The 19,205-nt window shown below is 42.1% G+C and overlaps 1 protein-coding gene across 3 annotated transcripts in view; it reads left to right on the plus strand.

Moving 5' to 3' along the window:
- The first annotated feature begins 221 nt into the window (after positions 1-221).
- LOC135548395 (dystrophin-related protein 2-like) overlaps positions 222-19,205 on the plus strand; it is a 31,621-nt gene continuing 12,637 nt past the window's right edge. For all 3 annotated transcript variants that reach the window (XM_064977956.1, XM_064977959.1, XM_064977957.1), the window contains exons 1-3: positions 222-553; positions 820-900; positions 18,694-18,874. In XM_064977956.1, coding sequence (XP_064834028.1) covers positions 346-553; positions 820-900; positions 18,694-18,874 — 470 coding nt within the window. In that variant the 5' untranslated portion in view covers positions 222-345. The remainder of the gene's footprint in view (positions 554-819; positions 901-18,693; positions 18,875-19,205) is intronic.

Here is a 19,205-nt window from a genome sequence, read left to right on the forward strand (position 1 = left end):
ACATATGTCCTAAGGGTACTACCATGCCATAATAAGAAATTACCTTGAACTGTGAATAGCTTTCATTATAGCATGAAGATAACTCCGCTATTTCCCATATACTTATTGATTACCATAAGGCACCACTAGACATCTCATCACAGAAGATATGTAATATTGGACATCAAAAGAGAATCCCTCCCCATAGAGAACCTAGACACTGCCAGTTCCAGTGATTCAGCCACCCCCTGAGGAGGGTCACCCTTCCCTTCCCCCCTCAGCCTGCTCTTTGAGGCGCTTGAGGTCCCCGTGCATGTGTTGTCCTCTGGAAGTCTACTTGAGTGCACTGAAGATGAGGATGAGTAAATGTGGCATTATCCTCATCGGCTCCGTTGCTGCTGGCTGCTGGCTTTCATTTGCTTTTCAATTTCTCTTCTCCTTTTGGCGCTGTGGGTGATGCAGCAGGACGGGTGTGGCAGTGAGCAGATTGTGGACGTCCTTTCTCTCAGGAACCACAGAGACTATTGGTTGTCCTCGGAACATTATCTAGTCTGTGGAACGATTGAGCGCAATGGTAAGATTCAGCTGTGAATCACTTTTGTCTGTGTGTGATGATATCTCGAGTAATTCATTTCTATGTAGTTGATAATAGTTTGTAAGTTATGTATTTTCCTTCATACCAATCAAGAGTTGCATTACACAATTTGCCCAGAAGTGCAATTAACTAATGTGAAGTCGTAAGCAGTCTGAGATTGTTATGCTGTCATTGTATGTTAAAGACTCACAGACTGCATGAGGAGATCCATGTGAAACAGCAGCACATTATGCTATGTCCTCCAGACCACAGTCACTCCAATGGAATGGAATCAGGGCTCTGTGACTGGATGACCACCAACCTGACCAGGGACATTGACCGTAAGCGTAAGTAGAAATACAACAGTCAAGCATGTGCATTATTCTGAAATTGTAATCTTTTATTAAAGTGTCTTTGGTTTTCACTCACTCAGGCAACATAGAGGGATGTGAAGGCACTTGCGTTCTTTACTAAAGTGTTTGTACTAAAGTGCATGTGCCAGACTCTTTTAAAGCAGCCCTCATCCTCCACATAGACCACCCGTTCTGTTAGTCACATTCTGTTAAAGGTCCCCAAAGCACACATATCCCTGGGTCGCTCCTCTTTTCAGTTCGCTGCAGTTAGCGACTGGAACGAGCTGCAACAAACACTCAAACTGGACAGTTTCATCTCAATCTCTTCATTAAAAAACTCAATCATGGACACTCTTACTGACAGTTGTGGCTGCTTTGTGTGATGTATTGTTGTCTGTACCTTGTTGCCCTTTGTGCTGTTGTCTGTGCCCAATAATGTTTGTACCATGTTTTGTGCTGCTACCATCTTGTGTTGCAACAATGCTGTGGTGTCATGTGTTGCTGCCTTGTTACAGTATGTTGTTGTCTTAGGTCTCTCTTTATGTAGTGTTGCGTTGTCTCTCTTGTTGTGATTTGTGTTTTGTCCTAAATTGATATTGTTTTTATTTTTTATTTTGAATCCCAGGCCCCCGTCCCCGCACAAGGCCTTCTTGTAGGCCGTCATTGTAAATAAGAATTTGTTCTTAACTGACTTGCCTAGTTAAATAAAGGTTAAATAAAATAAAAGGCAGTAACCATACTATGACCATACTAATATAGTGCTGCTGGAACCCTGAGGTCTGCTTAAAATGGGTTCAAAGCAGGGGTTTGTTTATTTTTTTTATTCCAAAGTGCTTGTTTATGCTGGTACCAAATTGTCACAGCTTGAATGCTATTGTGGGGAAAAGCCATGTCTTTGCACAATAGACAAATATTGATATTTACGTATGACGTTGATTTACTTTGAATGTTTGCTTTGTTCGTTTATCCCGTATGTGTGTCCGTGTTAGTTTGCAGAGACAGAGGTGTTGACTTGTTTTCCTCTCTGGCTGAAAACACCAGATTAATTAGATTTTCTGCTCAGCTAAGCGTATTAACCATTTTATTTCTCTGCATTGTACAGTTCATTATTTCAGAGACTTGTCTTCAAAAAGAGTGCTCATGAAATAATTTGAAGGCCTGAGGAGTGAATTAATTTAACTGTTTATTTAAAGGATTTTCTCTGTGGTAGGATGAGAATGTCTAAACCTTTAACATGGATTTCTAAGGCTTGCTGGGTTGAAAATAATAGTTACTTTTACTGTTATGCACTACCTTGCAAAAGTATTCACCCCCTTGGCGTTTTTCCTATTTTGTTGCATTACAACCTGTAATTTAAATGGATTTTTACTTCAATTTCATGCAATGGACATACACAGAATAGTCCAAATTGGTGAAGTGAAATGAAAAAAAAAACTTGTTTCAAAAAATTTGAAAAAAAGTGGTGCGTGTATATGTTGTCACTCCCCTTGCTTTGAAGCCCCTAAATAAGATCTGGTGCAACCAATTACATTCAGAAGTCACATAATTAGTTAAATAAAGTCTATCTGTGTGCAATCTAAGTGTCACATGATCTGCCACATGATCTCAGTATATACAGTGGGGCAAAAAAGTATTTAGTCAGGCACCAATTGTGCAAGTTCTCCCACTTAAAAAAAGATGAGAGAGGCCTGTAATTTTCATCATAGGTACACTTCAACTATGACAGACAAAATGAGAAAGAAAAATCAAAAAAATCACATTGTAAGATTTTTAATGAATTTATTTGCAAATTATGGTGGAAAATAAGCATTTGGTCAATAACAAAAGTTTATCTCAATACTTTGTTATATACCCTTTGTTGGCAAGGTCAAACATTTTCTGTAAGTCCTCACAAGGTTTTCACACACTGTTGCTGGTATTTTGGCCCATTCCTCCATGCAGATCTCCTCTAGAGTAGTGATGTTTTGGGGCTGTTGCTGGGCTGTTGCTGGGCAACACAGACTTTCAACTCCTTCCAAAGATTTGCTATGGGGTTGAGATCTGGAGACTGGCTAGGCCACTCCAGGACCTTGAAATGCTTCTTACGAAGCCACTCCTTCGTTGCCCGGGCGGTGTGTTTGGGATCATTGTCATGCTGAAAGACCCAGCCACATTTCATCTTCAATGCCCTTGCTGATGGAAGGAGGTTTTCACTCAAAATCTCACGATACATGGCCCCATTCATTCTTTCCTTTACACGGATTAGTCGTTCTGGTAGGTATGGTGTTCTTTGGATGCAACTCAGCATTCTTTGTCCTCCAAACACGACGAGTTGAGTTTTTACCAAAAAGTTATATTTTGGTTTCATCTGACCATATGACATTCTCCCAATCTTCTTCTGGATCATCCAAAAGCTCTCGAGCAAACTTCAGATGGGCCTGGACATGTACTGGCTTAAGCAGGGGACACCTCTGGCACTGCAGGATTTGAGTCCCTGGCGGCGTAGTGTGTTACTGATGGTAGGCTTTGTTACTTTGGTTCCACCTCTCTGCAGGTCATTCACTAGGTCCCCCCGTGTGGTTCTGGGATTTTTGCTCACCGTTCTTGTGATCATTTTGACCCCACGGGGTGAGATCTTGCGTGGAGCCCCAGATCGAGGGAGATTATCGGTGGTCTTGTATGTCTTCCATTTCCTAATAATTGCTCCTACAGTTGATTTCTTCAAACCAAGCTGCTTACCTATTGCAGATTCAGTCTTCCCAGCCTGGTGCAGGTCTACAATTTTGTTTCTGGTGTCCTTTGACAGCTCTTTGGTCTTGGCCATAGTGGAGTTTGGAGTGTGACTGTTTGAGGTTGTGGACAGGTGTCTTTCATACTGATAACAAGTTCAAACAGGTGCCATTAATACAGGTAACGAGTGGAGGACAGAGGAGCCTCTTAAAGAAGAAGTGTACCTATGATGAAAATAACAGGCCTCTCTCATCTTTTTAAGTGGGAGAACTTGCACAATTAGTGGCCGACTAAATACTTTTTTGCCCCACTGTATATACTGAGATCATGTGACAGATCATGTGACACTTAGATTGCACACAGGGCTGTAGTGAGGCTGTCTGAGGCTTTCTAGTGGTGAGGCTAAAAGTAAAATAAGTGCAAAAGTTGTTGAATTTTTTGAATTATTCGTATTCTCCAAGACATTCCATTTAGTATGATATGTTACGTTTCTATGGAATGTATTAATTTGTGGATTCGCATGAATTTGCAAAACGTACAATATGTTGTGAATTCTAGCTAGGTGGCTAGGTGGCTAACTTTAGCTCGGCTAGGTATTAGGGTTAGGCGTTAGGGTTACGTTTAGGAATTAGGTTAAAGGGTTAAGGTATAGGGTTAGGGGAAGGGTTAGCTAACATGCTAAGTAGTTACAAAGTAGCTAAAAAAGTGGTAAGTAGCTGAAAAGTTGCTAATTAGCTAACATGCTAAAGTTGTCCATGAAGAGATTAGAACTCGTAACCTTTGGGTAGCTAGACATTCACGTTATACACCTAGCCATCCACCCCAACCAACCACCCTACTTTAATTTTTGCCTTAAGTAACCATCTGTCTTATGTAACAATACCAAACTTAATGTCTTACTAATTTGAGTGTCCCAGATTTAAATCAAATCAAATCAAATTGTATTTGTGGGACAAGGACAACGGGACAAAGATAACCCGGCCAACCAAACACTCCCCTAACCCAGACGATGCTGGGGCCAATTGTGCGCTGCCTCACAGGTGTTCTAGAGTTTTACATGTGACATGCTTGTAGAAATTCGGTAAAATGGATGTAAGGTTCCCCAGCCACTGGAGTGCTGCTTCTGGATGAGCACTTTATTTTTTGCTTATGGCTTTATACTGTTCGTTGAGTGTGGTCTTAGTGCCAGCCTCAGTTTGTGATGGTAAATAGACTGCTATGGAAAATATAGATGTAGATCTCTTGGTAGGTAGTGTGGTCTACAGCTTATCATGATGTACTCTACCTCAGGTGAGCAATACCTCGAGACTTCCTTAATATTAGACATCACGCACAAGCTGTTATTGACAAATAGACACACACATCACCACATATACTATATACCATTTAGCCTCTGAGACCAGGCTGTTGAGCCTGCTGGGAGGTAGAAAAAAAATAGTTGACCACCACTAGTTGACCACCACCACTCAGATCCCACTCAGGGAATTTGATGTATTGAGTTGTGTGCTCATCAACAAATAATGATGAGTACTTCTTTACAGCAGCGGATATGTATATATGCATAAATTCAGACACTTTTTTCTGTCATGTAATTCCTTAGGCCACAGTTGTAAGTGTCAACATGTTTTTTCAGTTCATTCTTTTTTAAGGGAACTTCACTGATTCAAAAGCTCTGGTCCTAAGACAGAAATTGAATCTAAAAGGCTTATATCAGATCACGTATCAAAGAGCTGTCACGTCCTGACCATAGAAAGCCTGTATTTTCTATGGTAGAGTAGGTCAGGGTGTGACATGGGGTTTTAGTCTAGTTTATATTTTCTATGTGGGGTCTATGTTTTATTTTCTATGTTGGGGTTTGTGTATGATTCCCAATTAGAGGCAGCTGGTGATCATTGTCTCTAATTGGGGATCATACTTAAGTTGCATTTTTCCACCTGTGGGTTATGGGATATTGTTTGTCTATGTATAGTTGCCTGCGAGCACTATAGTAGCGTTTTGTTTTGCGCTTTATTGTTTTCTTTGAGTTTCACTTCCAAATAAAGAGGATGGAACCATACCACGCTGCGTCTTGGTTCACTTATTATAACGATTGTGACAAGAGCAGACAGTGTGAGACAAACTTGCTTCTTGCCAGGCAACAGAGTTGAATTCCTGCACTAGCACTGACGAAGCACACACCCCCGAGCCCAGGGATAGCATAGCATATGAAAGAAATGTTAAGAATTACAGGAAAATAGCTTTAAAACTGCAACATTTTCTCTCAACCTCATGGCAAAATGTGTGGAGTAGCAGGAAATTAGCTCAGATTCTTGAAAGTCGGGACAACCCTTGTCCATCAGGGAAACTTTATTTTTATAGTAAAAAAATCTTCTTCTGTTTTTGCTTAAAATTGACATTTAGTGGAATTTTATAGGGAAAAGATTTGTTTGGGGATTTTTCAAAATACTTTCAATATTATTAATTTCCATGTCGGCTCAATGCTTGGAAATTCCCTTGTTTGGAGCAAAGGATCACAATTATAAACTCTTCCAAAAAGTAAAAAAAATCTAAAAACTGCCAATAATGGATATTAACAAAAATAATGTAGTTTCGTGCTGTGACTTTAAATAATTATTTCTCGCAAGACTGTGATTCTTAAAACGTTTGTCCGGAGATTTGGATAACTCCATCAGGTTTATCTATAATCCTAAATGAATCAGGAATGAGCAGGGTCAGCTATACCATTACCCCTTATTCATGTCTTCATTACATATAGTACAATAAGACACTCATGGACTATAAAGTTCTCTACTTTTTTTATCGATTTAAACATGCAATACTCAAACCACCATTGTCACAATCATAACAGCATGATCGTTATACAGTTGTACCTCGTCCTTGGGTTAATACAAGGCCACTCTAAATGTGCAGTTTTGTCTCACAACACCATGTCACAGATGTCTCAAGTTTTGAGGGAGTGTGCTGTTGGCATGCTGACTGCAGGAATGTCCACCAGAGCTGTTGCCAGAGAATTTAATGTTAATGTCTCTACCATAAGCCTCCTCCAACATCATTTTAGAGAATTTGGCAGTAGGTCCAACAGGCTTCACAACTGCAGACCACATGTAACCACGCCAGTCCAGGACTTCCACATCCGGCTTCATCACCTGCGGGATCGTCTGAGACCAACCACCTGAACAGCTGATGAAACTGTGGGTTTGCACAACCAAAGAATTTCTGCAGAAATTATCAGAAAAGCATCTCTGAACACTCATCTGCATGCTCATCATCCTCACCAGGGTCTTGACCTGACTGTAGTTCGGAGTCGTAACTGGCTTCAGTGGGCATATGCTCTCCTTCGATGGCCACTGGTTTCAGCTGTACCGGGCAGATGGCGTCGTGTAGGCAAGCGGTTTGCTGATGTCAACGTTGTGAACAGAGTGCCCCATGGTGGCAGTGGGGTTATGTTTTGGGTAGGGATAATCTACAGACAACAAACACAATTGCATTTTACAGATGGCAATTTGAATAAACAGAGATGCCATAACGAGATCCTGAGGCCCATTGTCGTGCCATTCATCCACCGCCATCACCTCATGTTTCAGCATGATAATGCACGGCCCCATGTCGCATGGATCTGTACACAATTCCTGGGAGCTGAAAATGTCCCAGTTCTTCCATGGTGAGTATTCACCATACATGTCACCCATTGAATATATTTGGGATACTCTGGATCGATGTGAACAACAGCATGTTCCAGTTTCTGTCAATATCCAGCAACTTCGCACAGCCATTGTAAAGGAGTGGGACAACATTGCACAGGCCACAATCAACAGCCTGATCAACTCTATGTGAATGAGATGTGTCTCGCTGCATGAGGCAAATGGTGGTCACACCAAATACTGACTGGTTTTCTGATCCAAGCCCCTACAGTTGAAGTCGGAAGTCTACATACACCTTAGCCAACTACAACTCAGTTTTTCACAATTCCTGACATTTAATCAGAGTAAAAATTAGGAAAAAAAGTTAGAATCGCCACTTTATTTTAAGAATGTGAAATGAAAGAATAATAATAGAGAGTGATTTATTTCAGCTTTAATTTCTTTCATCACATTCCCAGTTGGTCAGAAGTTTACGTACACTCAATTAGTATTTGGTAGCATTGCCTTTAAATTGTTTAACTTGGAGCAAACATTTCCACAAGCTTCCCACAATAAGTTGGGTGAATTTTGGCCCCTTCCTCCTGACAGAGCTGGTGTAACTGAGTCAGGTTTGTAGACCTCCTTGCTCGCACACGCTTTTTCAGTTCTGCCCACAAATTATCTCTATGGTTGAGGTCAGGGCTTTGTGATGGCTACTCCAATACCTTGACTTTGTTGTCCTTAAGCCATTTTGCTACAACTTTGGAAGTAAGCTTGGTCATTGTCCATTTGGAAGACCCATTTGCGATCAAGCTTTAACATCCTGACTAATGTCTTGAGATGTAGCTTTAATATATCCACATAATTTTACTTCCTCATGATGCCATCTATTTTGTGAAGTGCACCAGTCCCTCCTGCAACAAAGCACCCCACAACATGATGCTGCCACCCCGTGCTTCACGGTTGGGGTGGTGTTCTTTGGCTAGCAAGCCCCCCCCCCCCCTTTTACAGTGCCTTGCGAAACTATTCGGCCCCCTTGAACTTTGCGACCTTTTGCCACATTTCAGGCTTCAAACATAAAGATATAAAACTGTATTTTTTTGTGAAGAATCAAAAACAAGTGGGACACAATCATGAAGTGGAACGACATATATTGGATATTTCAAACTTTTTTAACAAATCAAAAACTGAAAAATTGGGCGTGCAAAATTATTCAGCCCCCTTAAGTTAATACTTTGTAGCGCCACCTTTTGCTGTGATTACAGCTGTGAGTCGCTTGGGGTATGTCTCTATCAGTTTTGCACATCGAGAGACTGAATTTTTTTCCCATACCTCCTTGCAAAACTGTTCGAGCCCAGTGAGGTTGGATGGAGAGCATTTGTGAACAGCAGTTTTCAGTTCTTTCCACAGATTCTCGATTGGATTCAGGTCTGGACTTTGACTTGGCCATTCTAACACCTGGATATGTTTATTTTTGAACCTTTCCATTGTAGATTTTGCTTTATGTTTTGGATCATTGTCTTGTTGGAAGACAAATCTCCGTCCCAGTCTCAGGTCTTTTGCAGACTCCATCAGGTTTTCTTCCAGAATGGTCCTGTATTTGGCTCCATCCATCTTCCCATCAATTTTAACCATCTTCCCTGTCCTTGCTGAAGAAAAGCAGGCCCAAACCATGATGCTGCGGGGATGGTGTGTTCAGGGTGATGAGCTGTGTTGCTTTTACACCAAACATAACGTTTTGCATTGTTGCCAAAAAGTTCAATTTTGGTTTCATCTGACCCGAGCACCTTCTTCCACATGTTTGGTGTGTCTCCCAGGTGGCTTGTAGCAAACTTTAAACAACACTTTTTATGGATATCTTTAAGAAATGGCTTTCTTCTTGCCACTCTTCCATAAAGGCCAGATTTGTGCAATATACAACTGATTGTTGTCCTATGGACAGAGTCTCCCACCTCAGCTGTAGATCTCTGCAGTTCATCCAGAGTGATCATGGGCCTCTTGGCTGCATCTCCGATCAGTCTTCTCCTTGTATGAGCTGAAAGTTTAGAGGGACGGCCAGGTCTTGGTAGATTTGCAGTGGTCTGATACTCCTTCCATTTCAATATTATCGCTTGCACAGTGCTCCTTGGGATGTTTAAAGCTTGGGAAATCTTTTTGTATCCAAATCTGGCTTTAAACTTCTTCACAACAGTATCTCGGACCTGCCTGGTGTGTTCCTTGTTCTTCATGATGCTCTCTGCGCTTTTAACGGACCTCTGAGACTATCACAGTGCAGGTGCATTTATACGGAGACTGGATTACACACAGGTGGATTGTATTTATTATCATTAGTCATTTAGGTCAACATTGGATCATTCAGAGATCCTCACTGAACTTCTGGAGAGAGTTTGATGCACTGAATGTAAAGGGGCTGAATAATTTTGCACGCCCAATTTTTCAGTTTTTGATTTGTTAAAAAAGTTTGAAATATCCAATAAATGTCGTTCCACTTCATGATTGTGTCCCACTTGTTGTTGATTCTTCACAAAAAAATACAGTTTTATATCTTTATGTTTGAAACCTGAAATGTGGCAAAAGGTCGCAAAGTTCAAGGGGGCCGAATACTTTCGCAAGGCACTGTACCTCCAAACCTAACGATGGTCAATATGGCCAAACCGTTCTATTTTTGTTTCATCAGACCAGAGGACATTTCTCCAAAAGGTATGATCTTTGTTCCCATGTGCAGTTGCAAACTGTACTCTGGCTTTTTATGGCGGTTTTGGAGCAGTGGCATCTTCCTTGCTGAGCGGCCTTTCAGGTTATGTTGATGTAGGACTCGTTTTACTGTGGATATAGATATTTTTGTACGTGTTTCCTTCAGCATATTTACAAGATCCTGTTGTTCTGGGATTGATTGCCACTTTTTGCACCAAAGCATGTTCATCTCTAGCAGACAGAACATGTCTCCTTCCTGAGTGGTATGACAGCTGCGTGGTCATATGGTGTTTATACTTGCATACTATTGTTTGTACAGATGAACGTGGTACCTTCAGACATTTGGAAATTGCTCCCAAGGTCTTGGGTCTTGAGGTCTTGGCTGATTTCTTTTGATTTTCCCATAATGTCAAGCAAAGAGGCACAGAGTTTGAAGGTAGGCCTTGAAATACATCCACAGGTACACCTTGAAATACATCCACAGGTACACCTCCAGTTGACTCAAATGATGTCATTTCATGAGCGTCTGAAGTCATGACATCATTTTCTGGAATTTTCCAAGCTGTTTAAAAGCACAGTCAACCTAGTGTATGTAAACTTCTGACCCACTGGAATTGTGATACAGTGAATTATAAGTGAAATAATCTGTCTGTAAACAATTGTTGGAAAAATTACTTGTGTCATGCACACAGTAGATGTCCTAACCGACTTTCCAAAAACATAGTTTGTTAAAAAGAAATTTGTAGTGGTTGAAAAACGAGTTTTAATGACTCCAACCTAAGTGTATGTAAACTTCCTACTTCAACTGTACCTTTTTTAAGGTATCTGTGACCAACAGATGCATATCTGTATTCCCAGTCATGTGAAATCGATAGATTAAGGCCTTTATTTATTTCAACTGACTGATTTCCTTATGAACTGTAACTTCAAAATCTTGTTTTGAGTTTGCAAGAAAGGCATTTCACTGCACTTGTGACATTGAAACTTGAAACTTGATGTTGTGTTTATATTTTTGTTCAGTGTATATATTTAAATGTTGTTAATATTAAGATAAATGTAAATATTTTTTTATTTTTTAGATTGTCCCATCTTTCAAAAATCTCTGAATGTCAGGCCCTTATCTGTTTCACCTGTCCTTGTGATTGTCTCCACCCACTCCAGGTGTCACTTATTCTCAAATCAAATTAAATTTATTTATATAGCCCTTCGTACATCAGCTGATATCTCAAAGTGCTGGACAGAAACCCAGCCTAAAACCCCAAACAGCAAGCAATGCTTGCTGTTTGAAGCACGTTGGCTAGGAAAAACTCCCTAGAAAGGCTAAACCTAGGAAGAAACCTAGAGAGGAACCAGGCTATGAGGGGTGGCCAGTCCTCTTCAGGCTGTGCCGGGTGGAGATTATAACAGAACATGGCCAAGATGTTCAAATGTTCATAAATTACCAGCATGGTCAAATAATAGGTCTGGGACAGGTAGCACGTCCGGTGAACAGGTCAGGATTCCATAGCCGCAGGCAGAACAGTTGAAACTGGAGCAGCAGCACGGCCAGGAGTTCTGGGGACAGCAAGGAGTCATCATGCCAGGTAGACATGTGGCATGGTCCTAGGGCTCAGGTCCTCCAAGAGAGAGAAAGAAAGAGAGAATTAGAGAGAGCGTACTTAAATTCACACAGGACACCGGATAAGACAGGAGAAGTACTCCAGATATAACAAACTGACCCTAGCCCCCTGATACATAAACTACTGCAGCATAAATACTGGAGGCTGAGACAGGAGGGATCAGGAGACACTGTGGCCCCATCCGATGATGCCCCCGGACAGGGCCAAACAGGAAGGATATAACCCCACCACTTTTCCAAAGCACAGCCCCCACACCAGAGGGATATCTTCAACCACCAACTTACCATCCTGAGACAAGGCCGAGTATAGCCCACAAAGATCTCCACCACGGCACAACCCAAGGGGGGGCGCCAACCTAGACAGGAAGATCACATCAGTGACTCAACCCACTCAAGTGACGCACCCCTCCTAGGGACGGCATGAAAGAGCACCAGTAAGCCAGTGACTCAGCCCCCGTAATAGGGTTAGAGGCAGAGAATCCCAGTGGAAATAGGGGAACCGGCCAGGCAGAGACAGCAATGGCGGTTCGTTGCTCCAGAGCCTTTCCGTTCATCTTCACAATCCTGGGCCAGACTACACTTAATCATATGACCCACTGAAGAGACGAGTCTTCAGTAAAGACTTAAAGGTTGAGACCGATTCAACAGAAGATCTCTTTGTTTCTTGGGACCTAGAACAAGCATCGCAGTTTTGTCCGAGCTTAAAAGTAGAAAGTTAGCAGCCATCCACTTCCTTATGTCTAAAACACAGGCTTCTAGCGAGGTCAATTTTGGGGCTTCACCATGTTTCATTGAAATGTACAGCTGTGTGTCATCCGCATAGCAGTGAAAGTTAACATTATGTTTTCGAAAGACATCCCCAAGAGGTAAAATATATAGTGAAAACAATAGTGGTCCTAAAACGGAGCCTTGAGGAACACCGAAATTTACAGTTGATTTGTCAGAGGACAAACCATTCACAGAGACAAACTGATATCTTTCCGATAGATAAGATCTAAACCAGGCCAGAACTTGTCCGTGTAGACCAATTTGGGTTTCCAATCTCTCCAAAAGAATGTGGTGATCGATGGTATCAAAAGCAGCACTAAGGTCTAGGAGCACGAGGACAGATGCATGTTAAAGGTAATTAAAAGGTAATTTACCACCTTCACAAGTGCAGTCTCAGTGCTATGATGGGGTCTAAAACCAGACTGAAGCATTTCGTATACATTGTTTGTCTTCAGGAAGGCAGTGAGTCGCAACAGCCTTTTCTAAAATTTTTGAGAGGAATGGAAGATTCGATATAGGCCGATAGTTTTTTATATTTTCTGGGTCAAGGTTTGGCTTTTTCAAGAGAGGCTTTATTACTGCCACTTTTAGTGAGTTTGGTACACATCCGGAGGATAGAGAGCCGTTCATAGGAGGGCCAGGCACAGGAAGCAGCTCTTTCAGTAGTTTAGTTGGAATAGAGTCCAGTATGCAGCTTGAAGGATTAGAGGCCATGATTATTTTCATCATTGTGTCAAGAGATATAGTACTAAAACACTTGAGTGTCTCTCTTGATCCTAGGTCCTGGCAGAGTTGTGCCGACTCAGGACAACTGAGCTTTGAAGGAATACGCAGATTTGAAGAGGAGTCCGTAATTTGCATTCTAATAATCATGATCTTTTCCTCATGAATTTCATGAATTTATTACTGCTGAAGTGAAAGCCATCCTCACTTGGGGAATGCTGCTTTTTAGTTAGCTTTGCGACCGTATCAAAAAGAAATATAGGATGATCGAGCAGCAGTAAGGGCTCTTTGATACTGCACGGTACTGGCTTTCCAAGCTAGTCGGAAGACTTCCAGTTTGGTGTGGCGCCATTTCTGTTCCAATTTTCTGGAAGCTTGCTTCAGTGCTCGGGTATTTTCTGTATACCAGGGAGCTAGTTTCTTATGAGAATTTTTTTTATTTTTTAGGGGTGCAACTGCATCTAGGGTATTGCTCAAGGTTAAATTGAATTCCTCAGTTAGGTGGTTAACTGATTTTTGTCCTCTGACGTCCTTGGGTAGGCAGAGGGAGTCTGGAAGGGCATCAAGGAATCTTTGTGTTGTCTGTGAATTTATAGCACAACTTTTGATGCTCCTTGGTTGGGGTCTGAGCAGATTATTTGTTGCAATTGCAAACATAATAAAACGGTGGTCCGATAGTTCAGGATTATGAGGAAAAACATTAAGATCCACAACATTTATTCCATGCGACAAAACTAGGTCCAGAGTATGACTGTGACAGTGAGTAGGTCCAGAGACATGTTGGACAAAACTCACCGAGTCGATGATGGCTCCGAAAGCCTTTTGGGGTGGGTCTGTGGACTTTTCCATGTGAATATTAAAGTCACCAAAAATTTGAATATTATCTGCTATAACTACAAGGTCCAATAGGAATTCAGGGAACTCAATGAGGAACGCTGTATATGGCCTAGGAGGGCTGTAAACAATAGCTATAAAAAGTGATTGAGTAGGCTGCATGGATTTCATGAATGGAAGCTCAAAAAACGAAAACGTCATTTTTTTTTTTGTAAATTGAAATTTGCTATCGTAAATGTTAGCAACACCTCAGCCTTTGCGGGATACACGGGGGATATGGTCACGAGTGTAACCAGGAGGTGAGGCCTCATTTAACACAGTAAATTCATCAGGATTAAGCCATGTTTCAGTCAGGCCAATCACATCAAGATTATGATCAGTGATTAGTTCATTGACTATAATTGCCTTTGAAGTAAGGGATCTAACATTAAGTAGCCCTATTTTGAGATGTGAGGTATCACGATCTCTTTCAATAATGACAGGAATGGAGGAGGTCTTTATCCTAGTGAGATTGCTAAGGCGAACACCACCATGTTTAGTTTTGCCCAACCCAGGTCGAGGCACAGACACGGTCTCAATGGGGATAGCTGAGCTGACTACACTGACTGTGCTAGTGGCAGACTCCACTAAGCTGGCAGGCTGGCTAACAGCCTGCTGCCTGGCCTGCACCCTATTTCATTGTGGAGCTAGAGGAGTTAGAGCCCTGTCTATGTTGGTAGATAAGATAAGAGCACCCCTCCAGCTAGGATGGAGTCTGTCACTCCTCAGCAGGCCAGGCTTGGTCCTGTTTGTGTGTGTGAGTCCCAGAAAGAGGGACAAGTGAGTCCCAGAAAGAGGGACAATTATCTACAAATTCTATCTTTTGGGAGGGGCAGAAAACAGTTTTCAACCAGCGATTGAGTTGTGAGACTCTGCTGCAGAGCTCATCACTCCCCCTAACTGGGAGGGGGCCAGAGACAATTACTTGATGCCGACACATCTTTCTAGCTGATTTACACGCTGAAGCTATGTTGCACTTGGTGACCTCTGACTGTTTCATCCTAACATCGTTGGTGCCGACGTGGATAACAATATCTCTATACTCTCTACACTCGCAAGTTTTAGCTTTAGCCAGCACCATCTTCAGATTAGCCTTAACGTCGGTAGCCCTGCCCCTTGGTAAACAGTGTATGATCGCTAGATGATTTGTTTTAAGTCTAATACTGTGGGTAATGGAGTCGCCAATGACTATTGTTTTCAATTTGTCAGAGCTAATGGTGGGAACCTTCGGCGTCTCAGACCCAGTAACGGGAGGAGTAGAGACAAGAGAAGGCTCGGCCTCAGACTCGACTAGCTGCTTAATGGGGAAAACCGGTTGAAAGTTTCTGTCGGCTGAATGAGCGACACCGATTGAGCATTCCTACATTTCCCTTCAGAAACCATGAGAAAGTTGTCCGGCTGTGGCGACCGTGCGAGGGGATTTATACTAATGTTACTATCTGTACTTACTGGTGGCACAGACACTGTTTAATCCTTTCCTACACTGAAATTACCCTTGCCTAATGATTGCGTCTGAAGCTGGGCTTGCAACACAGCTATCTTCGCCATAAGGCGATAATTCTCCTGTATATTGAGTACAGCGACTGCAATTAGAAGGCATCATGTTAATGTTAGTACTTAGCTTCGGCTGTTGGAAGTCCTGACGTACCACGTCCAGATAAAGCGTCCGGAGTGAAAAAGTTGAATGAAAAAAAGTTGAGTGAGGGAAAAACCAAAAATATAAACGGTAATTAAAAAGTAAAAACCGTAAAGTTGTCAGGAAGCAAAGTAAGGTTGGCAACAACACACAGCAACACGTAAACCTCCCCAGTGTATTTATCCCTGTGTTTCCTGTCTCTCTGTGCCAGTTTGCCTTGTATGTTCGTCAAGTCAACCAGTGTATTTTTCCCGTACTCCTTTTGCTTTTATCTTTTTGTTAGTCTTCCTGGTTTTGAACCCTGCCTGACTCTGGACTACTTTCCCGCCTGCCTGTTCATCCTGCCTGCCCTCACCTTGATTCTGCCTGCCCTTCGGTACCTTTTGGACTCTGAACTGGTTTGGACCCTTTTGCCTGTATACGACCATTCTCTTGCCTTCCCTATTGGATTAATAAATATTGTAAGACTCCAACCATATGCCTTCTGTGTCTGTATCTGGGTCTCACCTTGTGTCAAGGTACTGAGCTCTAAAACAGCAACATTTTCTCCAAGCCTTATGACAAAACGTGTAAAACCGTATGAGATTCGCTATAAATAATGCACATTTTTCTTTCTGCCCCATGGAAGAAAAATGAATCCTGAAGTAAAAGGGGGGTGAGGGGCTTACTCTAACCTTTCGGGGGCCGCAAAACTGCACTACTCCTCCCCAGCTAATACCCAAGTTCCTTTGGAAACATCACTCTAATCGCAAACATAGGCAAGGTTCTCACTTCTCACCAAAATTATATTTTTAAGATAGTGAGAGGGCCCTAAATGATAAGGAAACCATTTCTGTTTAGTCCTGTTTTACAGAGATATTGTGACATACACTAACTGTATTTTGTGTGATAATGGGCTCTTTTGCCAAATGACTCTGCCCTGCAAGTTATGTCTGTCACATGCATTTGATGTTTTTCCTGGCAATGATGTGGCTGTAGGATCTTCATTTGAGCACTCTATTGTTGCTGAGAATCTTCCTGCACCCTAGGAAATGCAGATGAGTCTTGTGATTTGCATAAATACACTGAAAGCCTACACTAACACACATATTAACAGTATTGCACTTTTCATGTAGTCGACGTTTGACCATCTAATAGCCTAACCATCGATCAAGCAACATTATGGACTAACCGTTCAAATCCTGTTGCTGCAGGACTATTTTGATGTGACAATATAGGTCAAATTAAGATCCTATATACACTGGGGAGAACAAGTATTTGATACACTGCCGATTTTGCAGGTTTTCCTACTTCCTACAAAGCATGTAGAGGTCTGTCATTTTTATCATAGGTACACTTCAACTGTGAAAGACGGAATCTAAAACAAAAATCCAGAAAATCACATTGTATGATTTTTAAGTAATTAATTTGCATTTTATTGCATGACATAAGTATTTAATCCGTCAGAAAAGCAGAACATATTATTTGGTACAGAAACCTTTGTTTGCAATTACAGAGATCATACGTTTCCTGTAGTTCCTGACCAGGTTTGCACACACTGCAGCAGGGATTTTGGCCCACTCCTCCATACAGACCTTCTCCAGATCCTTCAGGTTTCGGGGCTGTTGCTGGGCAATACGGACTTTCAGCTCCCTCCAAAGATTTTCTATTAAGTTCAGGTCTGGAGACTGACTAGGCCACTCCAAGACCTTGAGATGCTTCTTAAGGAGCCACTCCTTAGTTGCCCTGGCTGTGTGTTTCGGGTCATTGTCATGCTGGAAGACCCAACCACAACCCATCTTCAATGCTCTTACTGAGGGAAGGAGGTTGTTGGCCAAGATCTCGTGATACATGGCCCCATCCATCCTCCCCTCAATACGGTGCAGTCGTCCTGTCCCCTTTGCAGAAAAGTATCCCCAAAGAGTTTCCACCTCCATGCTTCACGGTTGGTATGGTGTTCTGGGGTTGTACTCATTCTTCTTTTTCCTCCAAACACGGCGAGTGGACTTTAGACCAAAAAGCTCTATTTTTGTCTCATCAGACCACATGACCTTCTCCCATTCCTCCTCTGGATCATCCAGATGGTCATTGGCAAACTTCAGACGGGCCTGGACATGCGCTGGCTTGAGTAGGGGGACCTTGCATGCTCTGCAGGATTTTAATCCATGACGGCATAGTGTGTTACTAATGGTTTTCTTTGAGACTGTGGTCCCAGCTCTCTTCAGGTCATTGACCAGGTCATTGACCAGGTCCTGCCATGTAGTTCTGGGCTGATCCCTCACCTTCCTCATGATCATTGATCCCCCACGAGGTGAGATCTTGCATGGATACCCAGACCGAGGGTGATTGACCGTCATCTTGAACTTCTTCCATTTTCTAATAATTGCGCCAACAGTTGTTGCCTTCTCACCAAACTGCTTGCCTATTGTCCTGTAGCCCATCCCAGCCTTGTGCAGGTCTACAATTTTATCCCTGATGTCCTTACACAGCTCTCTGGTCTTGGCCATTGTGGAGAGGTTGGAGTCTGTTTGATTGAGTGTGTGGACAGGTGTCTTTTATACAGGTAACAAGTTCAAACAGGTGCAGTTAATATAGGTAATGAGTGGAGAACAGGAGAGCTTCTTAAAGAAAAACGAACAGGTCTGTGAGAGCCAAAATTCTTACTGGTTGGTGGGTGATCAAATACTTACAGTATGTCATGCAATAAAATGCAAATTAATTACTTTGAAATCATACAATGTGATTTTCTGGATTTTTGTTTTAGATTCCGTCTCTCGCAGTTGAAGTGTACCTATGATAAAAATTTAAGACCTCTACATGCTTTGTAAATAGGTAAACCTGCAAAATCGGCAGTGTATCAAATACCTGTTCTCCCCACTGTATGTAGTGTTAGAGAGCATGACTCCCAGTATGCAGTAATGCCTAGTCTCATAGATTTGGCACAAGACACAGAATGGTTGCCTTATTTGCAGTGACACATTTTACTGTAGTATGTACAGTGGCTCAGTCAGGATCACAACCATGCTTAAAGATGAAAACAGATACAGTATATAGTGTGCAGGAATAAATCACTTAAAGATTTAGTCCGATTCTTGTCTATGTTTGCTGTTTATTTGTTTGTATTGTAATGGCCATCTGTCATGTGTACCTGCTTGTGTCTCATCTAGCTCGGGGACGCCTCTCCATGCCACAGTGTCAGTGTGAGCCACAGCCACACCCTGGGGTTCCGAGGGACCAGGAATGGGCCAGAGACGGCAGACGATCAGCCAGCCAGCAGGGAGGGCAGTGTGAAGACTGTGAGATGTGTCTGTGGTGTAGGGGAGTCCAACACAATCCTCATAACACCAGGTAGGACTCTGCAGAGGCAGGATTTGTGTATAATGTATTATTCCTAATGCTTAGAGAGAAGTGTATAGCACCGGGCAGAAATTATGTATTTCTGTTGTATTTCTGTTGACGGGCCATGTCTGAAATGTTATCGTTAGCCTTGGATCTGCAGAAACCACACATACTTAGTATGATCTTTGTATGTAATATATGTATTAATGTATGTAATGTGCATGAATGTGTTTTCATAATATTATGTATAAGTTGAGTCTTAATATGAGCATGAGTCTACGAAGAGCATGTGTATTTGTGCAGTGTGTGTGTACAGTATGTGAGGGTGTGTTATGCCTGT

Source organism: Oncorhynchus masou, chromosome 11 (assembly GCF_036934945.1).
Source record: "Oncorhynchus masou masou isolate Uvic2021 chromosome 11, UVic_Omas_1.1, whole genome shotgun sequence".
NCBI lineage: Eukaryota > Metazoa > Chordata > Actinopteri > Salmoniformes > Salmonidae > Oncorhynchus > Oncorhynchus masou.